Genomic DNA, 26,080 nt, shown 5'->3' with positions numbered 1-26,080 from the left:
GAATCAAAATACATGTAAAATCAGCACTCATTAGAAATTGACAAAATTAATAGAAGCTCATGTTATCATTACACGTTAAAATTGCAAGCCTGGGTAGGATTCTCTAAACAAACAAACAAAGTCATTATGTAAAGTTAAAGGGACCCCTGACCATTAGGTCCAGTCGTGGCCAACTCTGAGGTTGCGGCACTCATCTCACTTTATTGGCCAAGGGAGCCAGCGTACAGCTTCCGGGTCATGTGGCCAGCATGACTAAGCCGCTTCTGGTGAACCAGAGCAGCGCACAGAATCGCTGTTTACCTTCCCGCCAGAGGAAGGCATTTATCTATTTATCTACTTGCACTTTGACGTGCTTTCGAACCGCTAGGTTGGCAGGAGCAGGGAGTGAGCAACAGGAGCTCACCCCATCGCGGGGATTCAAACCACTGACCTTCTGATCGGCAAGTCCTAGGCTCTGTGGTTTAACCCACAGCGCCACCCGCATCCCTAACAAAGTCATTAGCAGGTGTCAAAAGGAATGCCGTGCAGATGTTTCAAGCATATTGATATATTTGGGGCAGGGTTGCCATACACCCAGAATTTCCTGGAACTTTCCTCAGAATACTGCAGTCAGAAGCAGTGTCAAGGAGGAAACTGGCAAAAATGTCCAGAAAAATCTGGATGTATGGCAACCCATGTGTCTGGATTTTCAATTTTTGAAAGACAGAATAGTTTTGGAGGCTTTTCACCCTAAATTTATATAACAGCATAAGCAGAGCCTGCTGGATCAGGCCAATGGCCCATCTTGTCCAGCATCCTGTTCTCACAGTGGCCAACCAGAAGCCCCAATGGGAAACCCGCAATCAGGTTTCCTTTCCTCTCCTGCAGTTTCCATCAGCTGGTATTCAGAATCATCATTGCCTCCAACTGCATAGGCAGAGCATAGCCATCATGACTGGTAGCCACCAAAAGCCCTCTCCTCTAGGAATTTGCTCTATCTCCTTTTAAAGTCGCCCAAGTTGGTGGTCATCCCTGCCTCCTGTCGGAGTGAGGTCCACAGATTTACTAGACAAACTCCTTCTCTCCCTACCCTCTTTCTCCTGCTGAGTAACTCTTCCTCAGCTGGTTAAACCTCCTATCCCTTCTGATCCCCTTGGTGATTGGCCCCATGGAGGCAGGGGAGGCAATTCAGTCAGAATTGGGGGAGGGAAGGTGTAAAACAAGCATCCCCCCCATTGCGCTGCCTCCACCAAGGGAAAGGAGGAGAGGTAAACACGCAGTTTAACCCAAGCCCAGGCCGAGCCCACCTCCCCGACAGCTAGCACACTAAAAGCAAGCCAGAGCCCAAAGGTAAGCCCACTGGAAAAGACCTTGCTTCCTTCTATTTTCAATTTTTGAGGGAAAAGAAAAGAAAAAGGCACTTTTTTGTATTTTTAAGGGATTTTTTTTTTTAAAGGGAAGGAAGAAGGGAAAACATTTTTTCTTAATTTTAATTTTTAATTGTTTTTTAAAAAGAATTTCCTTTCTTTTTTTGAAAAAAATAATAATATTTTTATATTACTATTTTCATCTCCATCTATTTTTTAATACATAAATTTCCCCCTTTCCCCCCCCCCATAGATTTTAACCTTCTTTAAAACAAAAACAAGCATCCCCAAACTCGGCCCTCCACATGTTTTGGGACTACAACTCCCATCATCCCTAGCTAACAGGACCGGTGTTCAGGGATGATGGGAATTGTAGTCCCAAAACATCTGGAGGACCGAGTTTCGGGGTGCCTGGTGTAGAATGTCCCTGTCCCTGCATTCCCTCTTGTGCTGCTCAGCTAACTGGGTAACACCTGAACATGGGTTTAAACAGAGCTGGCCTGCAGAGAAAAGAGGAATAGTGGGGTATAAATTTGATGAAGAGATCGATAGATAAATATTATTTGCTTCTTGGCTGATCAGTGGAGGCATGTTGTGAGCCATGCAAGAGGAGGGAGGGAGCCAGAAGCATCTCAAGAAGTGAAAACTACACACTTCTGAACAAGAAATAGGGGGGGAAAGGGCTCATGTTTCTAGGAGACTATGGATGCTGACCGGAAAATGTGCATACTGTCCAGAGAATGTCCAAAATGCAGTCACGATATGTACATTCCCCAAAGTCTGATGGGGATTGGGCAAAATGGACGGAGGATGTACAAATTTCAGCCACTATGTGTGCACCATTCTGCATGAATCTGTCCTGCCTCACAACCAACACATGCAGACAGAGACCCTTGTTTAATTTTTGTCTTGGTTTTATGGTTTTAGTGTTTTTTGTAAACTGAATTTTTGTTTCTGTTTTGTTTTTTACAATCGAGCGGCACATAAATTGTATGAAATAAGTAAATGAAAGTAAGTAACAGATAGATCTTTATTTGTACGCAAGCTCTCCCCGCCGCCACTGCTGTTGAATGAACTGAGGTGCTCCCCATCCTTAGGCCTATGACCTGCCATCCCGCAGCTAGCAGGCAAAGCCATTTGGCTAATTTTTGTCTGCCTCATTTAGATCCTATCTCCCTGGATGTTGCAAAGGCATTAAAACGTCTCCGCCAGCGCCGTCTGGTAGGGTTCTGCAAGACCCACTTGCAGTGGCGTGCGTCTTTTAATTACATTTGCATGCGTGTCTCTAATTTGCAAGGTGCCTAGTCGCAGATGAAACAATGACCAACCCCTACCCTGTGGGATCTGACAGGTCTTTGTTTTCCTTTCTGCTACTCCGGAGACACACGGGAGTAAAAGGGTGAAGCAATGATTCCGCTGAAGTAGTGAAACAGCTGCAAAGAGCTGGGATTACGCAGCCAGTGACTGGGAGCAGGAAATTAGGAGGGTTACAGTGATGAACTCCTGCGGTGACTCAGTTCTCAGTAACATACCGTAAGTGGAGCACTCCCTCGCCTCAGTGGCTACTTTCAGCAATGGGTGAACTCAGCAACCTGCACCGAAAACCAACCTGGCTCCATTTCCTCACACCCCTTAAGACATGACTATCTCACACACCTCTGATTTAGTTTCTCTGCTCTCCTCACAGTTGCACTTCTTCCTAAAATCACAGAAATGTAGAGTTGAATGGAACACCAAAGGTCATCTAGCCCAAGCCACTGCAACTATTATTATTATTATTATTATTATTATTATTATTATTACTACTACTACTACTACTGTGGTACCTCTGGTTACGTACTTAATTCGTTCTGGAGGTCTGCTCTTAACCTGAAACTGTTCTTAACCTGAAGCACCACTTTAGCTAATGGGGCCTCCTGCTGCCGCTGCACCACTGGAGCACGATTTCTGTTCTCATCCTGAAGCAAAGTTCTTAACCCGAGGTACTATTTCTGGGTTAGCAGAGTCTGTAATCTGGAGCATATGTAACCCGAGGTACCACTGTATTATTATTATTTCTATTTTATTTATATGCTGCCCATCTGACTGGGCTGCCCCAGCCACTCTGGGCAGCTCCCAACAAAATATTAAAAACACAATAAAACATCAACCATTAAAAACTTCCCTGACCAGGGGAGCCTTCAAATAGTTGTTTAACTGTTTGACATCTGAAGGGAGGTTGTTCCACAGGGCGGGCGCCACTATCGAAAAGGCCCTCTGCCTAGTTCCTTGTAATTTCATGTCCCTCAGTGAGGGAACCACCAGAAGGCCCTCAGAGCTGGACCTCAGTGTCTGAGCTGGATGATGGGGGTGAAGCCACTTCTTCAGATATACAGGGCTGAGACCGTTTAGCGCTTTAAAGGTTAGCACCAACACTTTGCAATTGCAATGTAGGACTTGCTGCTAAAAAAATATTGTCAGATGACCACCCAACCTCTGTTGAGAAACCTCCAATGAAGGAGAGTCCACCATCTTCCTCTCTGACAGGAGCTCGTTCCTCAGCTTTTGCTAAAGGCTGCCACCAGCCTATGTCCGCACCAAATATTGTGCAGCTAGTAGAGACGAGCTTTCTTTCATCTGCCTTTCCATATGCACAGGGGAACCAAAAGAATTGCATCCACTATGATGGGTAAAAAAGAAACCTATTGTACCTTTTACAATGCTGCCGGCTAACCCACAGATCTGGAGCTGGCCTCACAAGAACATACCAAGCAGTGACAAAAAGACAATCTTCTGAGGAGGCAAAGAGAATGCCTCACTGGTCATCAGATTGAATATTTGGGTGGAAGGGGAGCCAATAACCCCCTTCAGCTATTCAGGTGGGAGTCCTGTGAATGCAGATAGTTCCACCTAACAGAGTCAGCTTGAGGACATTTCCCCCACCATAGGCAGTGATGGTCACCAACTGGATGGTTTTCGATGAGGATTTGACCAATTCACAGAGGAGAGGGTTATCAATGGCTACCAGTCATGACGGCTATGAAATACCTCCACATATTGAGGCAGCAATTCTTCCAAAATACTAGTTGCCGGAAACCACAGGGGGAGGGGAGAGGGCTCTTGTGCTCGAATCTCGCTTGCGGGTTTCGCACAAGCATCTGGCTGGCCACTGCAAGAACAGGATACTGCTCCCAGGGGGCCACTGGCTCTTCTTATGTTCTGATGCATGTGCCTGCATGCAGCAGCTACCCTTGGACGCAAAAATATTGACTACACCTGTTGTTCAAAGGGCAACAGCCGGGCTGAAATATTGGAGGAAGGGGAAGGACAAGTGATGGTTGAAGTAGCGGAGGCTGCTTCTTTAGGGGGAATGGGGCAGTGCCCCACTAACCTCAGCCCATCTCCAACCAGCCACCATTTGCTCTGCCTGCCAGCTTTCTCCCCCTCTTCCTTAGTCTCCGTGTTGCCCATGTACAACTCTGCAGGGAGGATACTGGAATTAGTCACTGGCTCTGGCGCCACCTACTGGTTGCCTCCCTGCCTTCCACCCTACCAGCTCCAATGGGGCCCAGCCACTACCGAAAGCAAGATTTCATTTCTTGGTGTGTATGTCTGTCATGCAAATTGCAGAGTGGGGAGAAACCAGGCTCACGCCGCAGTTGAAAATCTGCCACAACAGTCTTCCTTCCCCCCCCCCCCAACACCCACAGCCTGTCTTCACCCTGGTGCTAAGATGTCATCCTGTCTAGTGGCGTTAAGGCCCAGTTTGGAAATCCATGCTAGGAAAGAAGGGCAGCTGCCAATTTGTCTGTTTGAGGGCACGTCATTAATCTCATGCGCATCTCATTTCTGGTGACATTGCACCATATTGTGGAAGACGCTCTCATTTTGGAAAGGTTATATTATCCCTAGGTGGCCTTAGGCAAGCTCCTATTTCACAGCCTCAGCCACGCGTCTGCAAAATGGGAATTATACTGCTGAGCTGGCTTGCCCTCCTGTGTTGTTGTAAGGATTACAACAGGATGTCTGCAAGGTGCTCTGAGCACTCAAAGGCAAGGATAGACAAAGTGGAGCCCTCCTAAGTGTTGCTAGACTACAGCTCCCATCAGCCTGAGCCAGCAAGGCCCAATGGTCAGGGCTAGTGGGAGTTATAGTTCAGCATCATCTGAAGGTATGTATGGAGGAGAAGTTTGATTCTCTTTGCCTTTATAAGCAAACTGCGCTAAAGTGCACTTTCTGAAGCAATACACAAATGGAAACACAAGCATCCTTCAAAGTTTGCTGTCCTCCGGACTTTGCAGTGCACTTCTCCAGCTGCATAATATGAACAAAAACGCATATACTGGGGTACTGTGTTCATCGAAATGTACCGTATTTTTTGCTCTATAAGACTCACTTTTTCCCTCCTAAAAAGTAAGGGGAAATGTGTGTGCGTCTTATGGAGCGAATGCAGGCTGCGCAGCTATCCCAGAAGCCAGAACAGCAAGAGGAATGGCTGCTTTCGCTGCGCAGCGATCCCTCTTGCTGTTCTGGCTTCTGAGACTCAGAATATTTTTTTTCTTGTTTTCCTCCTCCAAAAACTAGGTGCGTCTTGTGGTCTGGTGCGTCTTATAGAGCGAAAAATACAGTATATTGGTAACAATAGCCTTCGAAAATGCCTTGTATTGGGGAAAACTGCATACCAAAGTGGGTATATTTAAGAAAGATCCACACTCAAATCCATATTTCTCCCCAGGTTTCCAAGATTCCCAGTCCAACCTGGAGATGGCAGGGATTGAACCTGCGTGCAAAGCAGATGCTTTAGCAGTGAGCCAAAGCTCTTCCCCATCCTTATTCTCAGGGGTGGCACTCCCCATTTCACTCGCCACTGGCACCGCACCACCCTTACCTGTCTTGCCCACTGGTGCCCACAAAGCGCCAGCAGCCGCGGCCAACTTCCAGTGAGATTTTGCAAGATCTCACCGAAGTCTTGTGAGATCTCGTGCAACAGGGCCAGCAGCAGAGGCCACTGGCAAACAGTAGAGGTGAGGCAGGCACCTCTTCTAGGGCTTCTGTTGCTTAAGGCAGACTCCTCACCAGTGCCAGACTTACGTATAAGCTAAACAAGCTATAGCTTAGGGCCCCACTCTCTTGGGGGCCCCCCAAAAAAATAAAGAAAAAAACAACCTGGATGTACATTTCCAAAATATAAGATTAAAAAAAAATTAAAAAAACCTACATACAGCAACAGTGTTTTGTGTAGTGTAGGCTCCTATCTGTTATGTGCAAATGGCTTTAGATACCTATTATGAATTACCATATAGCATATATTCAACACAAAAAAACAGTGACAATTTGTTGTTGACAAAGGACAGCTGGACATATAAAGGGCCCCATTACCTTCAGTAGCTTAGGGCCTCATCAAACCTAAATCCAGCCCTGCTCCTCACCCTTCTTCCTCAGTGGACCGGGCCTTCTTCTTCCTTCCATCCTGAAAATCATTAGGCAGAGACAAAGTTTCTCACACTCCCCCCCCCTTTCTCTTCCAGCTCTGCAACCAAATCTCCTCTCCTTTCCTCAGCAGCAGAGTGGGATCCTCCTTCCCCAACATGGGCACAGCTTGACGTCTCAGGTAATGGCCACTTGGCAGGGTGTTTAGCTCATGGAAATCATAGAGTTGTAGAGTTGGAAGGGACCATGAGGATCATCTAGTCCAACCCCCTGCAATGCAGGAATATCTTTTGATTGGATTAATTTGGTTCAGTTAACTCAGCTGAATTAAATTCACTATTGAGCCGAAGCCAGTATTCTCAGATATTCAAAACATCCAACATAGAAACTGAAATTTTGAATGTGCCATCTGATCTTAAAATTCAGCTGCTTTGGGGGTCACTTTGCCAGACATCAGATGTACATCAGCTGCTGGCTGTCAACATCATTAGCCACATTGCCAAATATGAAAACTGTTGCATGACAGCTACACATATTGTCACATACTAGATCCCAGTGCATGTCAGCTTTTAAATTCCACTGCCTACTGTAAGATATGGTGAAATACTATATCCTATTGTATGTCAACTCTCAGATCCTGACAAATCAAATGTCAAGAATTGAAAATCAAACATATGATATCAAATAACAGATTTGTATGATCTGTATTGTTCTATTGGTACTGTTGCTGTGGGGTTTGTAATGACCTTTGGCTAGAACAATAAACTTATATTGATTGACTGAATAGCAGATTTCAAGCATTCAGCAAATATTTGAGCATTTGGGGAATGTTTGAAGAACTTTCAGTGCCTAAAGAGAAACTGATGTGCTGTTTTGCAAACAAATTAATTTCAGCTCTAATTCAGTGTCTAGCTAGGAACCCCAAAGGTCAGTAGGAGCACTCCTTGAAATCTGGTGCAGAATTATCTCTGGACAATCCCAAAGTGCTCAAATAAATGGCTGAATTTTCAGTACTATATATACAGTATATGAAGTCCCCCTTGGCCACAATCTTAACACTAAATTTCCTGGAGAACTGAATTTGGAACCAGATGGAAATATTCCATTGGGAAGGACCGTGGGAATTTGACTCCACAGTTGTGCTCACATTGAGCCAAGTCCAACACAAAGGAAGGGAGGAGGGTGGAAAGGACTCTTTCCTACCCACAGTCAAATTTGGTTTAATCTGAGCAAGTTCTCTTTTCCGCTATTCCTTGGGATGATGAGAGCTCCCTGTGGCTGTTTACTGAAATGTTCCACAAAGCTTAGGGCTGTGGAACATAGTTTGGTCACCCCTGGGCTACTCAGCCTAAAGGCAGCACGCATAGAATCCTAGAGCCGGAAGAGGCCTCTGAAGTCATCTCATCCAACCTCCTGATCAAAGTAGGAAAGCCACTATGATAGGATCCCTGATAGGTAGCCAACCAGCCTCTGCCTATGAGGACAGGTTACGGTTTTCCCACAGGCATCTGGTTGGCCCCTCTGAGAACAGGAATGCTAGACTAGATGCCACTGGCCTCATCCAACAGACTCTTCTTATGTTCTTATGCTTTAAAACTTCTAATGAAAAGAGGGAGGCAGAATCACAAGCAAAGTACCTGAAAACTGAAGAGGAAGCAGGATTTGGAAAGGCCTATCAACCACCACTGCCGCCGCCAACAGAAAGCATCCAGTCCCATAGTGTCTGATCCTGGGATACTCCCTCTACCACCAGGAGACACCTACAATGATGGATGAGAGGAAACTGTCTCCATAACACCCAGGCCTCTTATGTCATCTTCAGATGTGTGGGTTTCTGCTCATCCTAAATTATATGAACAATCTTGCTGGATCAGCCCAGTCAGCCCTCTAGGCCACACAGAGTGTAATTAGGAATAAAAACAACTAAATTTGATTAGTCATTGTTGCAATGAATGTAGGATAAGAAAATCCCTGCTTACAGCCGGTTGGAGGATCATATATTTGAGTCTTCCCCCTTGTATAAGTCTTCCTTCGTGGAGGAAACTAGCACATCAGGGCAAGGGCATTTATCATCCTTGCATGCTAGATTTCTAACTACGAGAAATGTTTTCCCCACATTTGTAGGATTCCCCCACCACCACCTAACCAGCAATCTGAACTGGTATAGTCCCAACAGGAAGGGTAATACCCTACGATTATTCTGGATGTGTCTTGATTGGCTCTCAGGGCACACCCATACTATACATTTAAAGCACATTTGACACACATTTAAAGCACATGGACTCCCTCAAAGAATCCTGGGAACTGGAGTTTACAGAGCCACAATTCCTAGCATCTTTAAGAAACTACATTTCCCAGAATTCTTTGGGGAAAGCCATGGCTGTTTAAAGTGGTAGGATTCTACTTTAAATTTATAGTGAGGCCTTAGTTTCCAATGGGTATTTTATTGTGTTGACCAATGTGTTGTTCATATTGATGGTTTTCTATGGGGTTATTTTGGCAAATAATTTATATTGCACCAGCCACTTTGGACACTTTAACTGAGAGGCTGGATGCAAATGTCTATAGCCCACACAAAAAAAACACAATTTGGTGAGGGTGGAAGTGGAGTCATAGAATTGTAGAGTTGGAAGGGACCCCGAGAGTCATGTAGTCCAACCCCTTGTAATGTAAGAATCTCAGGGTCAGCATTTGCCCCCAACATCAGCAGACAAATGACACCACCGCTACTACTATCTGCCCTAAGCCCCCGTTGTTTTCATTTTTTCTGGCCCAGTGCTCTGGGGAGAGCAGCCATTTTAATTTCCCACAATACCCCTGGTGTAGCAGCGCTATGGGACAATGCAGGGAATCAAAATGGTAGCCCCCTACTATCCAACGCTCCTTCTGGCCACTATCTCTGGCCGGTGAATTACCAGGGTTGTGCAGTCAAACCGGCAGCACATCCCATGACGTTTTTGATGTTTTGTGAACATGTCATCTGACCTGTAGCTTAGACCCTTTTAAACATCTTTCCTGGGGAGTGCTTTTGTAGGGTGTTCCCCCCCCCCCAGTAATGATGGCACAATGTGTCTGTTTTAACAGGCGGTGGGACGTCCTGGGCACCCCGGATCGTCATTGGAGCCCCACCTGGAAGTCCCTCAGCACTTACAAGTGAGCAAACACTTGCCATCCTCAGTGGCAACGGACGAAGCCAATGATCTAGAGGAGCTGGAAAAATTTGCCAAAACTTTCAAACAGAGGAGAATCAAACTTGGGTTCACTCAGGTGAGGACTGTCTCCTTCAAACTGTAAAGGCTTGTCTCCTTGCCTGTGCCTTCAGACCTTCAGCTGATGTTCTTCTTTGAGAACCTTCACCGGGGAAGGTATTTCATGCAGCAGAGAGGGGCAGGGCCTCCTCTGTGGTAGTGCCCCACTGTGGAATGCCCTCTTGGTATGGTTGGACCAGAGCTCCGATCATCCCTGACCACTGGCCAGATCTGATGGAAGTTAGAGTCCAACAACACCCATCCCTGCCATAGAAGAACAACGAGTGCTGATACTTTAATCCTGACTGTCTGGTTAAATCCTTTGCCAAGGCTTTTTGAACGGTGGTTATGCCTCCTTGTTTTAACTCAGAACTTGTGGCCCTCCAAGTGTTTTGAGGCTGCAACTTCTATCATCTCTAGCCATTGGGCATGCTGGCTGGGGCTAAAGGGAGCTGGAATCCAGAAACTTCTGGTTCTCTACCACTCCTCCAAAACCTGTTCAATGTTGGGGGAAGGTGTTTCAATAAGAAGATCCTGGTCTTTTTCTTATCATTGTGCTATCAGTAGTAGTATTCATAAGTTGGGTATGATTAGATCATGGGTAGGAAAACTAAGGCCCGGGGGCCAGATCCAGCCCAATCGCCTTCTAAATCCAGCCCTCGGATGGTCTGGGAATCAGCGTGTTTTTACACGAGTAGAATGTGCCCTTTTATTTAAAATGCATCTCTGAGTTATTTGTGGGGCATAGGAATTCATTCATCCCCCCCCCCCCAAATATAGTCTGAGGGACAGTGGACCGGCCCTGCTGATCCCTGGATTAGATGGTTGTTGTCATTTTGTTAAATGTATTAACCTGCCCTTCACCAGCGGGTCCCAGGGCAATTTACAACAACTTAAAATTCAGAATTAAAAACAGTTTGCAATTGCAGGAATAGGGCAGGCTGAAAACACACATCTCAGGTGTCAAAGAAGGACATCTTCAGCATTTGCGGAAAGCTACTTAGCAAAGATGCCAGACCCGCTTCTGTGAGGAGAGAGCTCCCCAACTGCGGAACTGCCCCAGGGTTGGACTAGATGGTGCTTTGGGTCCCTTGCAGCTGTACAAGTCTATGATTGCTCTCTGGTGCCTTTTCCCTTTCCTGACCTCTTCTGCCTCCTGCAGGGCGATGTGGGGCTGGCCATGGGGAAGCTCTATGGGAATGACTTCAGCCAAACCACCATTTCCCGCTTTGAGGCCCTCAATCTGAGCTTCAAGAATATGTGCAAGCTGAAACCACTGCTGGAGAAGTGGCTGAGCGATGCAGGTAGGCCGGTGTTTCAGTTCATCTTCCGCAAGCCGGCATTTGGATGAGCTCCCATTTCTCGCAGGTTCGCTTAAAGAAAAAAAGAAGAAAAAGATCTTTCCTGGTCTTGATAGCTTTACTGTTTCAGCATGGGTTGAGGGGTGGAGAGCTGTTTCTCCTCCCCTCTCAGATTTTCAATTTCTGGCAGAATTGTAGGGTACAAATTGATGCTGTGCTTGTTTTTCTGAAGGAAACAGGATCCCTCATGGATCATACAGCATTGTCCCACTAGGGGGCAATAGAGGGTGTGATAGTCTCCCAAGACGAAGAGAGAATAAAGTAGGATCCAACCAGAAAATTGCAAAGTAAGACACCAGCTTACAAGTTCAACAGAACTCTGCTTCAGTTTGGATGTGAAGCAGAACAAAAACAGAAAGAGGGGTGTCTGAATTTTTTTTATATAGCCCACCTTTTCTCCAAAGAGTGCAAGGTGGTGTATATACTTCTCCCCCCTCTTTATTTTATCCTCACAACAGCCCTGTGAGGTAGGCTAGGCTGAGAGGCAGTGACTGGCCCAAGATCACCCACTAAGCTTCCTGGCTGAGTGGAGATTTGAACCCAGGTTTCCTGGGTCCTAGTCCGACACTCTAACCACTACACCACACTCATGTCTCTGTGGGGCATGGTGGGAACCTCAGCCCAACCTTTGGTAACTGTCTTGTGGCTGGTGCTTATGGGAGTTGCAGTCCAAGATATCTGGAGGCCACCAGATTGGGGGAGGAGACCTGAGATCAGAGCTTGGGAACCTGTGACTAGATGCTTTGGACTCCAGTTCCTAGCAGCATCAGCCAGTAAAGCAAATTGTCAGTTTTCTGCCATAATCCTTGCACACATCAATATATCGGCTTTGAATTAAATAGTTTGCCTATCTCCTTGCTCCATAGAAGCTTCCCCTTTGGACTCTTCCGTGAGCACACCCAGTTCCTACCCATCTGTGAGCGAGATGTTTGGTCGCAAGAGAAAGAAACGCACCAGCATCGAGACCAACATTCGCTCCACTCTGGAGAAACGGTTCCAAGACGTAAGAGAAACAATCCACTTTTAGCCGTCGAGCATAATATGGGGAGGTATATAAGGCTGGAGGTTTGACAGGGCAAGTGATGAGAAGCAAGAAGGGATGTCTTCCATCACTTCACCTCACTAGTCCTTCTAGGTTTTCCTCCATCCTAAAATAGTGTTATAAGATTGGAGGGTCAGTCTAGATGACATCCATGGATTCCTTCCAGGCCTGTGATCCTGTACACAGTGAGGTTAAGAATCTAATAGGGGAGACTGCTGAACAAACCAAACCAGTTCCTTTTTGTCAAGGTAATTGTTAAGGCTAGCCACTTAAGTACTTCCATTTGCATGTCCAAAGAGGTTGCTCTGTTGCCATAGAGACAAATGGGTGGGCATTTTCCCACCTCACCTTGCTGGATGCCATGTCAGCCTAGGAGAGAGAACAAAGGGAAAAGGGGTGCTGTGTGAGAGACAGGTTTTTTTGCTGATGCTGGAAGCTGGAGACCCAGAGGCTGGACCCAAAGATGTGGCATTCGGCTTCCCTAGAATCCTAAAAGGAACACAAGTTCTGATGTAAATGCTGTGAGGCCCTTCATCCTATGTTCAGGTCGTCTACATGTGTAAATAAATCCATATTTCCTAAAGATACCACAGTCTCCATAGACCTTCACTCCCAGGAAACTGAACCCTGGGAAAGTGTAGGAGCCCCTGGAGTCTCTCAGCGCACAGAGATGAGGTGCTTGCAACACTACATGATCTAGGGCTGTGTGCAGGATTCGACTGGTCCAAGTCCTGAACTAAATTGAGCTGATTTGGGGGAGTGGAGGATTCAGACGTCCCCAGATCACTGCAGGTTGAGCCATCCAGTGATCTGTGAGCTGTAGCATGATGACAGTCTTACCTTGCTATGTATATAGGAAGAAATAAAGTGTCCCTTACCGCTGTGGATGGTGTTGCTTATCTCAGCCTTTTTCTCTTCAGAACCCCAAGCCCAGCTCAGAGGAGATCTCCATGATTGCAGAACAGTTGTCCATGGAGAAGGAAGTGGTTCGGGTTTGGTTCTGCAACCGGCGCCAGAAAGAGAAGCGCATCAGCTGCCCGATGCCCTCCCCTATCAAATCACCCCTCTACAACTCCAGACTGGTAAGAGCTCCTTCGCCAAAGGGGACTGGCCACCAGTGGGCATTGCTAGATAGTTAAAGAACTTGAGGCAGAAGCCCATAATGCACATTTCTTGCAAACTGGCTTGTGCTAATTTATACACAGTTTTAAAAGGTAAAGGACCCCTGACAGTTAAGTCTAGTCGCAGACGACTCTGGGGTTACAGTGTGCATCTCACTTTAGAGGCCAAGGGAGCCGGCATTTGTCCACAGACAGTTTTTCCGGGTCATGTGGCCAGCATGACTAAACAGCTTCTGGCTCAACGGAACACCGAAACCAGAGCAGCGCATGGAAACACTGTTTACCTTCCTGCCGGAGCGGTACCTATTTATCTACTTGCACTTTTGGCACGCTTTCGAACTGCTAGTTTGGCAGGAGCTGGGACCGAGCAGCAGGACCTCACCTCGCTGTGGGGATTTGAACCGCCGACCTTCTGATAGGCAAGCCCAAGAGGCTCAGTGGTTTAGACCACAGCACCACCCATGTCTCGCTTATACACAGATACCCCTGGGCAAATTTAGGTGGTGGAGCTCTCACTTTGTGCCCAGGAATTGTTGTTGTACCCAGTGCTAGTCCTACTGGCAGTGGCCCACTGAAGTTAATGAACATGACTAACTTAGATTCATTACATATACTCCAACATTTTCTGTCCCAAATCCAGGAAACACACACCCATCATGCTGCCCCTGCCTCCACCCCTCACCCACCTAGGCTGCCTTGACACACCAGCACCACCCACAAGCATGCCCAGGCTGACTCAGCCACCCACCACCTTACCTTTGCCAGCTCACTGCTGCTGCCACTGCAAGGCCAAGGCTGCCCTCTCCCCCACCAAGGCACTTTGGTGCATCCCTTTGAGACAGCCAGCACAGCTTCCCAGAGGGGTGCGTCCCTGGCAATGTCAAAGCGATCTCAGAAGGTGCTCTGTTGCCCGTCATTCCAGCATCCAAATCTCAGCTTCTGGGATGTCCCAGTTAAAGCGGGACAGTTGGGGGGTATGTCATTAACTAACTTGGGTCCAGTCTGAGGGGAACATAGTTGTCTCCAACTCAAAGTTTGCTGTTTCTTATTTGGAGCTGTGTTCCAAAACACCTGGATTGAGGAAAGCTGTTATAAACCAAGCTGACCTGTCCTTTCTCTCACAGAAGCTGGACTATCCGCATCCCATTGTCCCTGGCATGTCCTGTTACAAAGACCTCAGGCAGCAAATGTCAGCTTGGAGAGCCTGCAAGAACAGGCAGTGCTAAGCTGGATAGATTTGATGTCTGAATGGTGAAAAGCCACTTGTTTATACATAATAGTCAGGAGTATCACACAAAGACTGTGCTTTGAACATCATGTTCCATGTCGCCAACAGTGTGGTCCTGGTGTATCAGAGCCAACAGAGCACCTCTCCCTTTTGCAAACTGCTTTGCAGGTGCCTGGTGCGTAGCTCCACGCAGCTGCTACCTGCCTCTCGTTCTTTCTTCGAAAGCAATTTGAATTGCACATGCACCTACATGAAGGAATGAGTGGAAGTGGGTTGTGTGAATGGCCAGAGAGTTGTTGCTGTTGGCAGGAGCTGGATTCTGTGTGGTCCTCACCTTACACTGGGCGAAGCGTTAGTGTATAAACACACTTTGAAGTGGAATGCAGCTGTTGCTTGGGTAGAGCATGCCAGCTCCTTCTAAAGGAATGGCTTGCCGTAGGGGATCGACGCAGGAGAGCCAGGACAATATAATGGCTCATGATGAGTTGTCAGCCACAAGGGCCTTGCTTCAAGTTTCTTGGCAGCCCTCAGTAAACTGCCATCTCCCCACACAGAGGCAGTATGGGAATAACAGGCATGGCCTACCTTGCAAGATTGTTGTAAGTGTTACTGAGATGGGGTACAGGTAAAAAGCTTAAAAGCTCTGTTAGAAATGCTGCGTGGAAAAAGGCTGGGATCCAACTGAAACTGTGACGGAGAGTCTCAGTCGCCGAAATGTCAGCCAGCTTCCTGAGATGCTATCGCTCCAAATTAACAAGGCCCCCAGCAAATGGAGAGAGCACCTTTTCCCTGATTCACCAGGACTGACTCAGAGAGGAGAGCACCCTCTGAAGATGACTCATTCACACAGCTTCCTGCAAGGCAGCTGCTTCTACCACAGCACAGAGTGCTCTCAGGCTGTCTACGTTTTCGGGTGGGATCCTCTCCTGTGTCAGCAAATCCACGTTGTGCAATCGTTGTCAACGGGGAGCTCTTGCGCAACAAATACACCTCTCCCTGCCCCGACCCCCCTCAACATAGACTTTTTGCTTTGAGATATATAAAAAATTAAATAAATAATGTCCAGTAGCACCTAGAGACCAAATAAGTTTGTTCTTGTTATAAGCTTTCGTGTGCATGCACACTTCTTCAGATATACTTCATCAGACCAACACGGTTCCCTACCTGAATCTTTTTGCTTTGAGGAAAGGGATGGGGAAATTCACTAGACAGTGTGGGACAGAACGCTTGCCTGGACACAACATCCTCTAATCTCCCCTACAACAAATCAGAAGGCTCCTGAAATAGGCAGTGTCATCTCATCTCCCTGTAAACCAATCACAATTAATGCTTTTTTTTATTAAAAAAAATAAATTAATTAAAAAGGTCATCTGGAAGCACCTATCATCTCCAGCTGCTGAACCATTTGAGCAAATTGTCATCCAAGTCCAGCAGCAAATGTAGAGTTGGAAAGGACCTTTGCCAAACTTTTATTAGGCATTACAAGTATCGGCCATGATAAAACTTCCATATATAAAATTTAAAAACATGTACAAATAAACAGCCATGTAAAATATGTAATAACGAGGATTTTCATTGGAGTTTCTTCCTGCTAAATAAAAAGGAGGCACGGCTAAGTACCACCTGCATTATACATTTAAAGCAGCATCACATTTGTTTGAGAATCTATACAACTGTGTAACATGCAGAAAACAGCATTTTTAGAGAAATCAAAGACTGGAACTGAGGGAAGTTGGGTGGTGGGGGTGGGTAAATTCTGTGGGGGGAGGGAGGGGGAGGAAAAATGGGATAAGGATGATATGTTTCTGGATAATATGTTTTGTTTTAATTTTGAATAAAAAAAGTTATTAAAAAAATAAATTAAATAAAGCAGCATCACATTTCTATCACAGACTTACATCTCCCAGAGTTCCCTGTGAAGAGGGATTGCTTGTTAAACCACTCTGGTAATTGCAGCTCTTTGAGGAGAGCAGGGGTCTCCCAATGACTCTTACCCTTAAGAAACGACATTTCCAAGGATTCTTTGGTGGGGGGAGCCACAGTCTATATTTTGACGTATTTCCTTTAAAACAGCTCAAAATTTATTTATTTTAGATTTTGAGTCCAGATTTCCAACCCTGTTTAAATGTACAGTGTAAATGATGCCAAAAATGAGCTTCTCATTGAACGATTTGAGGCTCCTATAGCACAGCATCTAGGTGACTGCTTATTTGTGTATGTTTTTCTAAGCACCAGCCATACGACTTGCAGTGGACAAACCAACCAAGGCCAATCTTTTAACCCGTCACCCCAAATGATCCTCTTTTGCTTGCTTTTCTCTTCCAGGTCTCTACCTCAGGATCCTTGGGTCCCCTCTCTGTCACTCCTGTTCACAGCACCATGCATGGGGCAGGTATGTGGGGGTTTCCCCCCCCCAGGAGAATGTTTCTCTGTTTCTGTTTTTTCCTTCCATGATTCAGCCCCTCTGATCTGCTTCTCTAGGTGGGATGGGGTTGGGGAGGGAACATGGAACCAGCCTGTCTTTTGCCTCAGGCCTTTGGCGCCTCAGGTCCTCTGCACAGCTCAGACCTTGCCTAGGGGCACAGGACGAGGAACGCATATATATCGGCTTGAAGCAACCCTGCCAAATCTTTGGCCGCAGGCTTTCCATTGATACTGTAATGGGCAGTTGGGCTGTGAAAGCCCAACAGGGTAAAATGGAAGGGTGTGATGACAGACAGGCCAGAGGGCAGGTTCTGGAGCAGACAGACAAGGAGGTAGGGAGGTGAGATGAGGAAATCTGCATCATTACTCCACTGGACAAGCTGCTCAGACTGAGGAGCTGGGAATCATAGAATCATAGAGTTATCTACTCCAGCTCCCTGCAATGCAGGAATCTCAACTAAAGCATCCATGGCAGGTGGCCATTCAACCTCTGCTTAAAAAACCTCCAGTGAAGGAGAACTGACAACCTGCAGAGGGAGTCTGTTCCACTGTCAAACAACTCTTACTGTCAAGGAGAGGACCGTAACTCAGTGCCAAAGCAACTGCTTTGCATGCAGAAGGTCCCAGGTTCCATCCTTATCATCTCCAGGTTGGAAAGGGGAAAGACCCTTTGTCTGAAACCCTGGAGAGAGGCTGCCAGTCAGTGTAGACTCCTAATAATAATAATAATAATAATAATAATTTATTTATACCCCGCCCAACTGGCTGGGTTTCTCCAGCCACTCTGGGCGGCTTCCAAAAAAACACTAAAATACAATAACCTATTAAACATTAAAGCTTCCCTAAACAGGGCTGCCTTCAGATGTCTTCTAAAAGTTTGGTAGTTATTTTTCTTTTTGACATCTGATGGGAGTGTTCCACAGGGCGGGTGTCACTACCGAGAAGGCCCTCTGCCTGGTTCCCTGTAACTTGGCTTCTCACAGTGAGGGAACCGCCAGAAGGCCCTCAGCGCTGGACCTCAGTGTCCAGGCAGAACGATGGAGGTGGAGACGCTCCTTCAGGTATACTGGACCAAGGCCGTTTGGGGCTTTAAAGGTCAGCACCAACACTTTGAATTGTGCTCGGAAACATACTGGGAGCCAGTGTAGGTCTTTCAAGACTGATGTTATATGGTCTCGCCGGCCACGGAGTCCTCCACACCCGCCCGCCTCCTGTCCCCCCAAAACAGCACTTCTGTCTTGTCAGGATTTAACCTCAATCTGTTAGATCCAATGTTGCTGAACTACAATCCCCATCAGCCCCAGCAAGCACTGCCAATGGCGATGGGAGTTGCAGTTCCACAACATCTGGCAAGCCAAAAATTCATCATGCTGGTGCAGACAGCACTGAACTTCAGGGACCAATGGTCTGGCTTGGCCAAAGCAAGCTTCCTACGTTCCTATGGCATGGCTTAGAGCAACTGTTATATAGAGCCGGCCAGGCCCCTGTTGGATCTACAGGTCAGCTGATCTGGCTGGTCCGAAAAACTGCAGTACCATCTCTGGCCATTGTAGAGGTGGCGCCGCAGCACAGCAGAGGCAGGTCTGAGAATTCCTTCCTTTGCCCGGTGGCACAAAGAGTAAGATGTCCAAGTCCCTGTTTCAACGCAGCCACCAACCACCAGCACCATACCTGTTTGACTTCTTGCTTACATCCAAACCAGGGTGGGGGGCAAGGGGACACTAGCTCTCAGCTTCCACCGCCGTAATCTCTGTGTTGCCACAGTGGAACTCGGCTGAGAGGAAGATGGGAGCAGGAGGGTGGGGGAATGAAGTTAGAATTAGTTGAATCTGCCTGTCCTTGGCTCTGCTCCCACCAACCATGTCCCAAATCATTCATTTCTTGGAGGAATTAGAAAACATTCCTGTTTACCCAGGCAATGCTTTAATCTGTTTTATACGTTTGTTGTTGTTTTTAGTTTTTTAGCTATATGCCACCCTGGGGTCCTGCCCATTTGGCTGGGTTTCCCCAGCCACTCTGGGTGACTCCCAACAGAATTAATAATGATAATACTAAAAAAGCAATAAAACACCAGACATTAAAAACTTCCCTAAACAAGGCTGCCTTCAGATGTCTTCTAAAAATCAGATAGTTGTTTATTTCCTTGACATCTGATGGGTGGGCATTCCACAGGGCGGGTGCCACTACCAAGAATTAATTTTTTATTATTATTATTATTATTATTATTATTATTAGTCCCGATGGACATCAACCACCACTGAATGGAGGGCCTAGGAAAGAAGGGTCAGAACAGTGAATAAGTGAAATGGGGAGAGGAACCAGGAACAAATGCACTGTTAAGCTGCTAAAGAAATCACAACTATTTGCATGCACCGGAACAACTGAAGGGTTTTTCTTTAAGAATAATTTTCTCTCTCGCACAGTGACATCATCATGCTCTCCGGGGAACTCCAGCCGGCCCTCGTCTCCTGGCACAGGACTCCATGCCAGCAGCCCCGGCATGTCCCAGAGCAACTCCAAAGCAGCCATCAACTCCTCCAGCTTCAACTCTTCTGGGTAAGGCTATGACGGGGGGAGCAGGCTGCAGTTAAAAGAATAATTGAATTGTAGAGTTGGAAGGGACCAGCAGGGTCATCTAGTCCAGGCCCCTGCAATGCAGGAATCTCAGAGTTTCCCCTGGGATCATGAGAATAAAAGGATGGTGAAGAAAGCCAGGAGGCAGGAGAGAGCAGGATATGATGCAGAGTCACCTGAGCATACTGAAAATCCCAATCTGGCCAGGTGTGACTGTGAGTTTTCCCCAGGTGCTGAATTTCCACTCCTGGGAAACTGTTGCTTTAAGGCTTGCAGGAAAATGAGCAGCTGCTCTTGGAAAAGTTCACAGTTGCAGAACTGCACCTGAAGTCAGACAAGGATGCCCACTGGAGATGTAATAGGTTGCTTTCATACTAGCCCCCGTGCTCTGGAATTGCTATGCTTTGAGTAACCACTTTTTACAGAGAATTTGGAAAGTGTCCTTGTCAGCTCGCTGCAGTCCGTTGTTTTCTGTGTTCACCTCCTGTAACTTTTCAGACGTGATTAGCGATTTAAAAAATACTAAAACAGCAAAAACCTGATAAGTGCAGACTTTGGGGGGGGGCACTGTGCCCTTAATTGAAAACTTCCTGTGTGCTAGTTCAGCCTGTTTTATTGCTTTGGGTGGGTAGTAATTAATTACCCCTTAATTTCTTATTAGGTAGTCAGTTGCTGGTCCCTGGTGGAAGGGGGTTAAATAATCATTCCCTTGCTGATGCTGATGCTTCCTTTTATAGTGAAATAAAAGACTCTTTTGCAGCCTTTAAGAATTATACATACACACAAAAAAAAAATCCGTACGAAAAAATTTCATAATGTCTTGCCTTGAGGGCAAATTTAGAATTGGAAAAATGGCACATGGTGAAACAGTTGGTACAGATCCACACCATATGTTTAAAGCACATATAATCCACATTTAAAGCAAATGGCTACCCTAAGAATCCTGGGAATTAGTGCTTGAGTTTGCCTTTTCTTCTCCCTTTTCCCTCCCCCTCCCCTTTCCTTTTCTGTCATATCTTTATATTTAGGGTTGACATATGGCCTCTTTTTCCAGGACACGTCCTCTTTTTCATGGGCAGAGTTGTCACAGCGATCCATAGTTTAAAAGTAGAAGTCGGCACAAATGTGTCCTCTTTTTTGCTCTTCAAGACATGGCAAAATATGTAATACATAACCACCCCTCCAAAGAATCATGGGAACTTGGACTTGTAGCTCTGTGAGCAGTTAAGCAATAGTTTTCTCAGGTTTCTCTGGGGGAGGGTGTGTTTTAAAATGTTCTTTATAAGAATGGTGTGGTTGTTAGCTTAGTTCAGAGCTTTCCAAACTGTGTGTCGCGACACGTTAGTGTGTCAGCTACATGTGTCTTGCGAACGCTCCCTACGCTCCTCCTAGGGCTGTAAAGGGGTTCGTTTAACCTCTGGCTTGCTAGTAAAAATGAATGAATGTGTCGCAAAATGATACATTTGTAAAAAGTGTGTCACCAACATGAAAAGTCTGGAAAGCTCTGTCTTATTTCCTTGCCAACACCATCGCTCGCCCCTGTCTGAATTCTCACCATAGGAACAGACAAGAGATCTGATCGTGCATGCCCTGAAAGTTTGGCCCTTTGTAATACATTTAGGTTTTTATAGTCTTTTTTTTTTTTTTTGCTCTTTCTCATTAAATTAACAATCAATCATACATAAATAAGCATAAAAATGTGCACCTCACCACCAAGACCATTCCATTATAACTCTCCAGCCTCCCAGAATTTTGACACCTCTTGCGATGGTTTGACCCCTTTCTGTTTTAACAATACAAATTCTATGAATACCCTCCATATCCCTTCAAAATCATTTCTCCTACATATTCCCCATCTTACCTTCAAGGCACATGTTAATTTATCATTGATAGCTATATCCCAAAACTCTTCATACCATTCTTCCGTTTTATATTCTGTTTGCCCCTTCCACTCCTAGCTATAATAATTCACGCAGCTGTCAACAAATAGCCTGTGAACCTTCCACCCCATCATAAACTGATAATAATGCTACCTATGGACTTTTGGTCAGCTTTAACCCCGTGATTTCTGTTATCTCCTTAAACACCCTTTGCCAAAAAAAAAAAAATTGTACATATTTACACCCCCAACACGTGTGAACATAATTCCCTGTTTCCTGGCATCCCCTCCAACATAACACACATCTAGTTTTTATAGACATGCACTCTATCTCTCTCTCTCTCTGCAGAGAAAACAGTTTCTAAAGCCTTGCCTTTGTGTCTTTTTTGTTCTGTTTATCCTTTTGAGCAGATCCTGGTACCGATGGAACCAGCCCACCTACCTCCACTGAAGCCCCATTCCCCAAAGAGCAGCCAACTCCACCTTCTTCTTCTCTGCAGAAAAAGAAAAGGAGCCTGAACTTTTGCGCTATGGACCCGCTTCTTAGGGAACAGTGGCTCAGTCAAATGCACGGCCCACATGCCACAACCGGTCTCCCTTCAACCTCACTTGATGGCAGCAACTCTGCAAGCAGAACTGTCAAAGAGACTAAAACGGTGACACGTGGCAACGGTGCGTGCGCATGGCATAAGCCCTGCGCATCATGTCGTCCTCAGGCGCTTCTGCATCCGGTTGCCTAAGCCTTTTGCTCTGTAACTGATGCCTGGCGATCTTCGGCGGGGAAGCGGTTCTGTCTTCTCTCTCTAGTTTGTAAATGCTTTTTGTTGGGAGGCAACTGTGAAGACGCATCCATTCTCCATCTAAACCGAAAGATGCATCCGCGGAGATCCCTGCCCCCTAAGCAAAGCCAAGGCTGCCAAATTAGATTTCCTGAAGGTTTCAATCTGGGTTGGCACTTTCAGTGTCCTGCAGGTGGTGCTCTGGAGCAAGGTAGCTGTGCTTGGATTGCCTGTGAGTGATGCATTCGCTCAAAATTGTGGGAACGTTTAGGTGATCTGGATGCATGCAGGTTTTGATCCCCAGACTCTTTGTGCTGGGGACCTGGGGACCCCATAGCTTCTGGGGAGCAAGATAGACATGGAATTGACATGCATCTAATTGTTCAAGAGTGAGGGCCGACCCTATCGTTGGGCAGAGTGAGGTTGTACACATGTAGTTAGTCTCCATTGTACCCCCTAAGCTAACCAGCTGCCCTCAGCTGCAATGGAGGGTGATTGCTCCTTTGCTGACATTGAAGCAAAACACAGCTACCGATCTGGTTGGCTTCAGTGAATGACATGGGGGCCTGCATCACAGGTAGCAAAATATCTTAGGCCAGCCTTGGATGGTATATTCACCAAATGGGCACTTTTTCACCCAACTTGCCTATCTATAGACACTTGCTCCTCCAATATTTGGGAGGTTGTGCTTTAGAATTGCCAATGCCTGTGATAGGTGTGTTAATTTAAAAAAAATAAAAAATTAAAAGGTCTATCACGAGGATCTCTGATTAAACAAGTCAGGCATTTTTCCCCACACATGGTAGTTCAAGCTGTACCTTGAAAAGTCCAGATTTGCCCAGGTGTCTACTGGACAAATGCCTGATGAGTTAATACATTTCATCTTCGCAAACTTAAAAATCTCAAGCATTTTTGAAACCATTTTACAAGTTCTTTTTAAAAATAAAATAAGCACACATATCTAGTCATGTAGACACCTCCCTTTTTTTCATTCAAGTGAAACATTTTGGTGGGGAAGATTGACTGGACAAAACTGCTTGTGAGCCGGTCTAAGTCAATTCTACCACTCCCTTGATCTGAATGTGACTAGGAGGGGCAACAGTAAATAGAAAACACGGAAATAGGTTGAATAGCCTCTAACCCCTGGAGTTTGGCTCCACACACTTACATGCTAAGTTGCTGGGGTGGGGAAGAAATTTTATTCAGTTTGCATCCAGAGGCAAACCTACCTACCTAAATGTTCCAAAATGATGCACAAACTAAAGAACAGCCATCCTTCAAAATTCTCAGTTTCCAAATTTTGCAGGGGAGTTCTCCAGCCAAGCAATGTGTAGAGATTAGGGCAAAGCATGCATAAAAATGCATGACCTACAACCTACAAAAATGCATTTTATTAGGAGAGATTGCTTTGCCAAAATGTGCCGGTTAGGAGAATTTTGCACTAAAAAAGTGGTGAATTTTCACAATGACTTTTTAAAAAAGAAAAAGAAAATCACAAACCAATGTCAACATAGGGAGACCTTAACCTTTGGGTTGGAAAAACAAGAAAGTGACAGAAAGTGAAACTGACAGACCTGCTCGTTCCTCACTAGCCATGCAAATCGAATCTTCGTTTCCCCTGTTTCGCTCAGTTTGTACAATTCCCAAGCTACCAGGACCGGGCCAGAGGTGCTGGTGGTAGCAATAAAAAGGATGAGTCATTTCTTTTACCCCCGATACTAAATAATTGTGTGGCATATGGGAGGGAGGAGGTCAGCAAAAGTCTATTCCTGGGAAAAGAGGCTGCCTAGGGTCCCATATTCAGAGCAACTGGAAAAGCAACTGGGTGGAGGCAGCCTTTGGGTTGGAAAAAGTTTGGAGGGGAAAGGATGAAGCAGCCTTTCCCCCTTCAGTCACACTCACCACCTCCCCCAGCTACTTTCCATTAAATGTGCACACAGAGACGGTGATGCACATCTGCTATGTAATGAGTAGCTTGGAAAAAGCCTCTGAAACTAGCTGATCTGGAAGATTCCTCTTCTAGAGCAAGTTCTGTTTATTCACAACATATTTGCTGCTTAGACCAGCGACCGGGAACCTCGGATCTGGAGGGGGGGTTAACCAGGCCTATCAGGATTCTCTCCCCACCCCACCCCCCAGGTCACGTGCCTTCCCACCCCTCGCCAAGCCTGCTTTGCACACTCCTTAGATGTTTTCACCTGACCGGAATGTGTCCTTGGAGTCTCCCAATGCCTTTTTGCTTTCCTGGAGAGGCAGGGGAATGTGTGATCGTGTGCAGAAACTAGCCTGCTTGTACAAAGGTAAAAATTGCATTCGTTTCTCCAACCCACTTTTGTCTCCTGCCCCGCCCACTTCTGGCAAGTGGCCCCCACCCAGCGGGAAATGTGGCCCTCAGGCTGAATAAGCTGCCCAACTCCTGCCTTAGACAATTGCCCCTCTTGCACTGTAGATCTTTTTTTGCCATCACATTGATGGCAAGGAATGAATATAAAACTATTACCACTTTGATGGCTCCAAGCCCGTTAGAACTGTACTCCTCTGTTCTTTTATGTTTTGGGTTTTGTTTGTTTTTTAATTATTGTTATTAACAGTCTGTCCATTGGGTTTTTATATTAGCTTCCAGGCAAAAGAAACTTTGTCTAACACCGTGATTGCAATTGTGATGTTTGTTTAAGGGGGGGGGAGGTATTTTCTGTATTGTAAATAGTTTCTCTTCCGCCACCCTACATCTTCTGTGTCTTCCACTTTTCTCTCTTTGGGAGAACAGTTTGTATAACTCAGGTGTGATTTTTGAAGATTTTGTGTCTCTTTTTATGTGTGTGTGTGTGTGTGTGTTTGTGCATTGTTTTGATTTCATTAAAATTCCTTTTAAATGCTGGGAACCTCCTTATCAGATCAATGCAGAAAGTTGCATTTCTTTACAGAACGAGGCTGTTTATCTGTTATCTAGTTAAAGCCCATGACTTCCCCCCCCCCAAAGAATCCTGGGAGCTGTAGTGCTCAGAATGGTAGCCCTGTGAGGAATAAACTTCAGTTCCCAAGATCCTTTGCGATAAGCCATGATTACTAAAGTGATATAAATACAGTGGTACCTCAGGTTACATACTCTTCAGGTTACATATGCTTCAGGTTACAGACTCTGCTAACCCAGAAATAGTGCTTAAGGTTAAGAACTTTGCTTCAGGATGAGAACAGAAATCGTGCTCCGGCGGCGCGGCAGCAGCAGGAGGCCCCATTAGCTAAAGTGGTGCTTCAGGTTAAGAACAGTTTCAGGTTAAGTACGGACCTCCGGAAAGAATTAAGTACTTAACCCGAGGTACCACTGTAGGCTTTACAGGCAACCTTGTTTCAATGTCACCTCAATGACTTTTATTTAGGGAGGAAGGTGGCTTCCAAACTGGTCTTCGGTGGGTGGGTGGGCAAGACTGAATAAATCAGTGGTCTTACTACAGGCTGACCATTCCTCCCTCCAACCCATACGTCGAGCAATCAGAGAACACGTGTTGGCATAACTTTCCCAGACTCTCTCGCTCTTCTTAGAGGACTAGCTGTTGCAGATCAGGATTCTGCAACTGTCTGGAATTCCAGCACAGTTCCTGGATCTGGCATTTGGCGAGCAGAGGCAGGGACGCTTCTGAATGCCAGTTGCCGGAGGCCAAAGAGGGTGAG

General features: G+C 46.1%; 1 protein-coding gene across 3 annotated transcripts in view; it reads left to right on the top strand.

Annotated features, from left to right (window-relative positions):
• POU2F3 (POU class 2 homeobox 3) overlaps positions 1-25,304 on the top strand; it is a 96,404-nt gene extending 71,100 nt beyond the window's left edge. For all 3 annotated transcript variants that reach the window (XM_080983631.1, XM_080983629.1, XM_080983630.1), the window contains 8 exons: positions 6,854-6,936; positions 9,840-10,022; positions 11,166-11,307; positions 12,231-12,367; positions 13,327-13,488; positions 17,081-17,147; positions 19,603-19,735; positions 22,044-25,304. In XM_080983631.1, coding sequence (XP_080839757.1) covers positions 6,854-6,936; positions 9,840-10,022; positions 11,166-11,307; positions 12,231-12,367; positions 13,327-13,488; positions 17,081-17,147; positions 19,603-19,735; positions 22,044-22,083 — 947 coding nt within the window. In that variant the 3' untranslated portion in view covers positions 22,084-25,304. The remainder of the gene's footprint in view (positions 1-6,853; positions 6,937-9,839; positions 10,023-11,165; positions 11,308-12,230; positions 12,368-13,326; positions 13,489-17,080; positions 17,148-19,602; positions 19,736-22,043) is intronic.
• Positions 25,305-26,080: the final 776 nt, after the last annotated feature.

This window comes from Podarcis pityusensis (assembly GCF_964106645.2).
Source record: "Podarcis pityusensis genome assembly, chromosome: 15".
NCBI classification, from domain to species: Eukaryota; Metazoa; Chordata; class Lepidosauria; order Squamata; family Lacertidae; genus Podarcis; species Podarcis pityusensis.
Note: the sequence above shows the minus strand (reverse complement) of the source record. Positions and strands in the feature narration are given on the sequence as shown.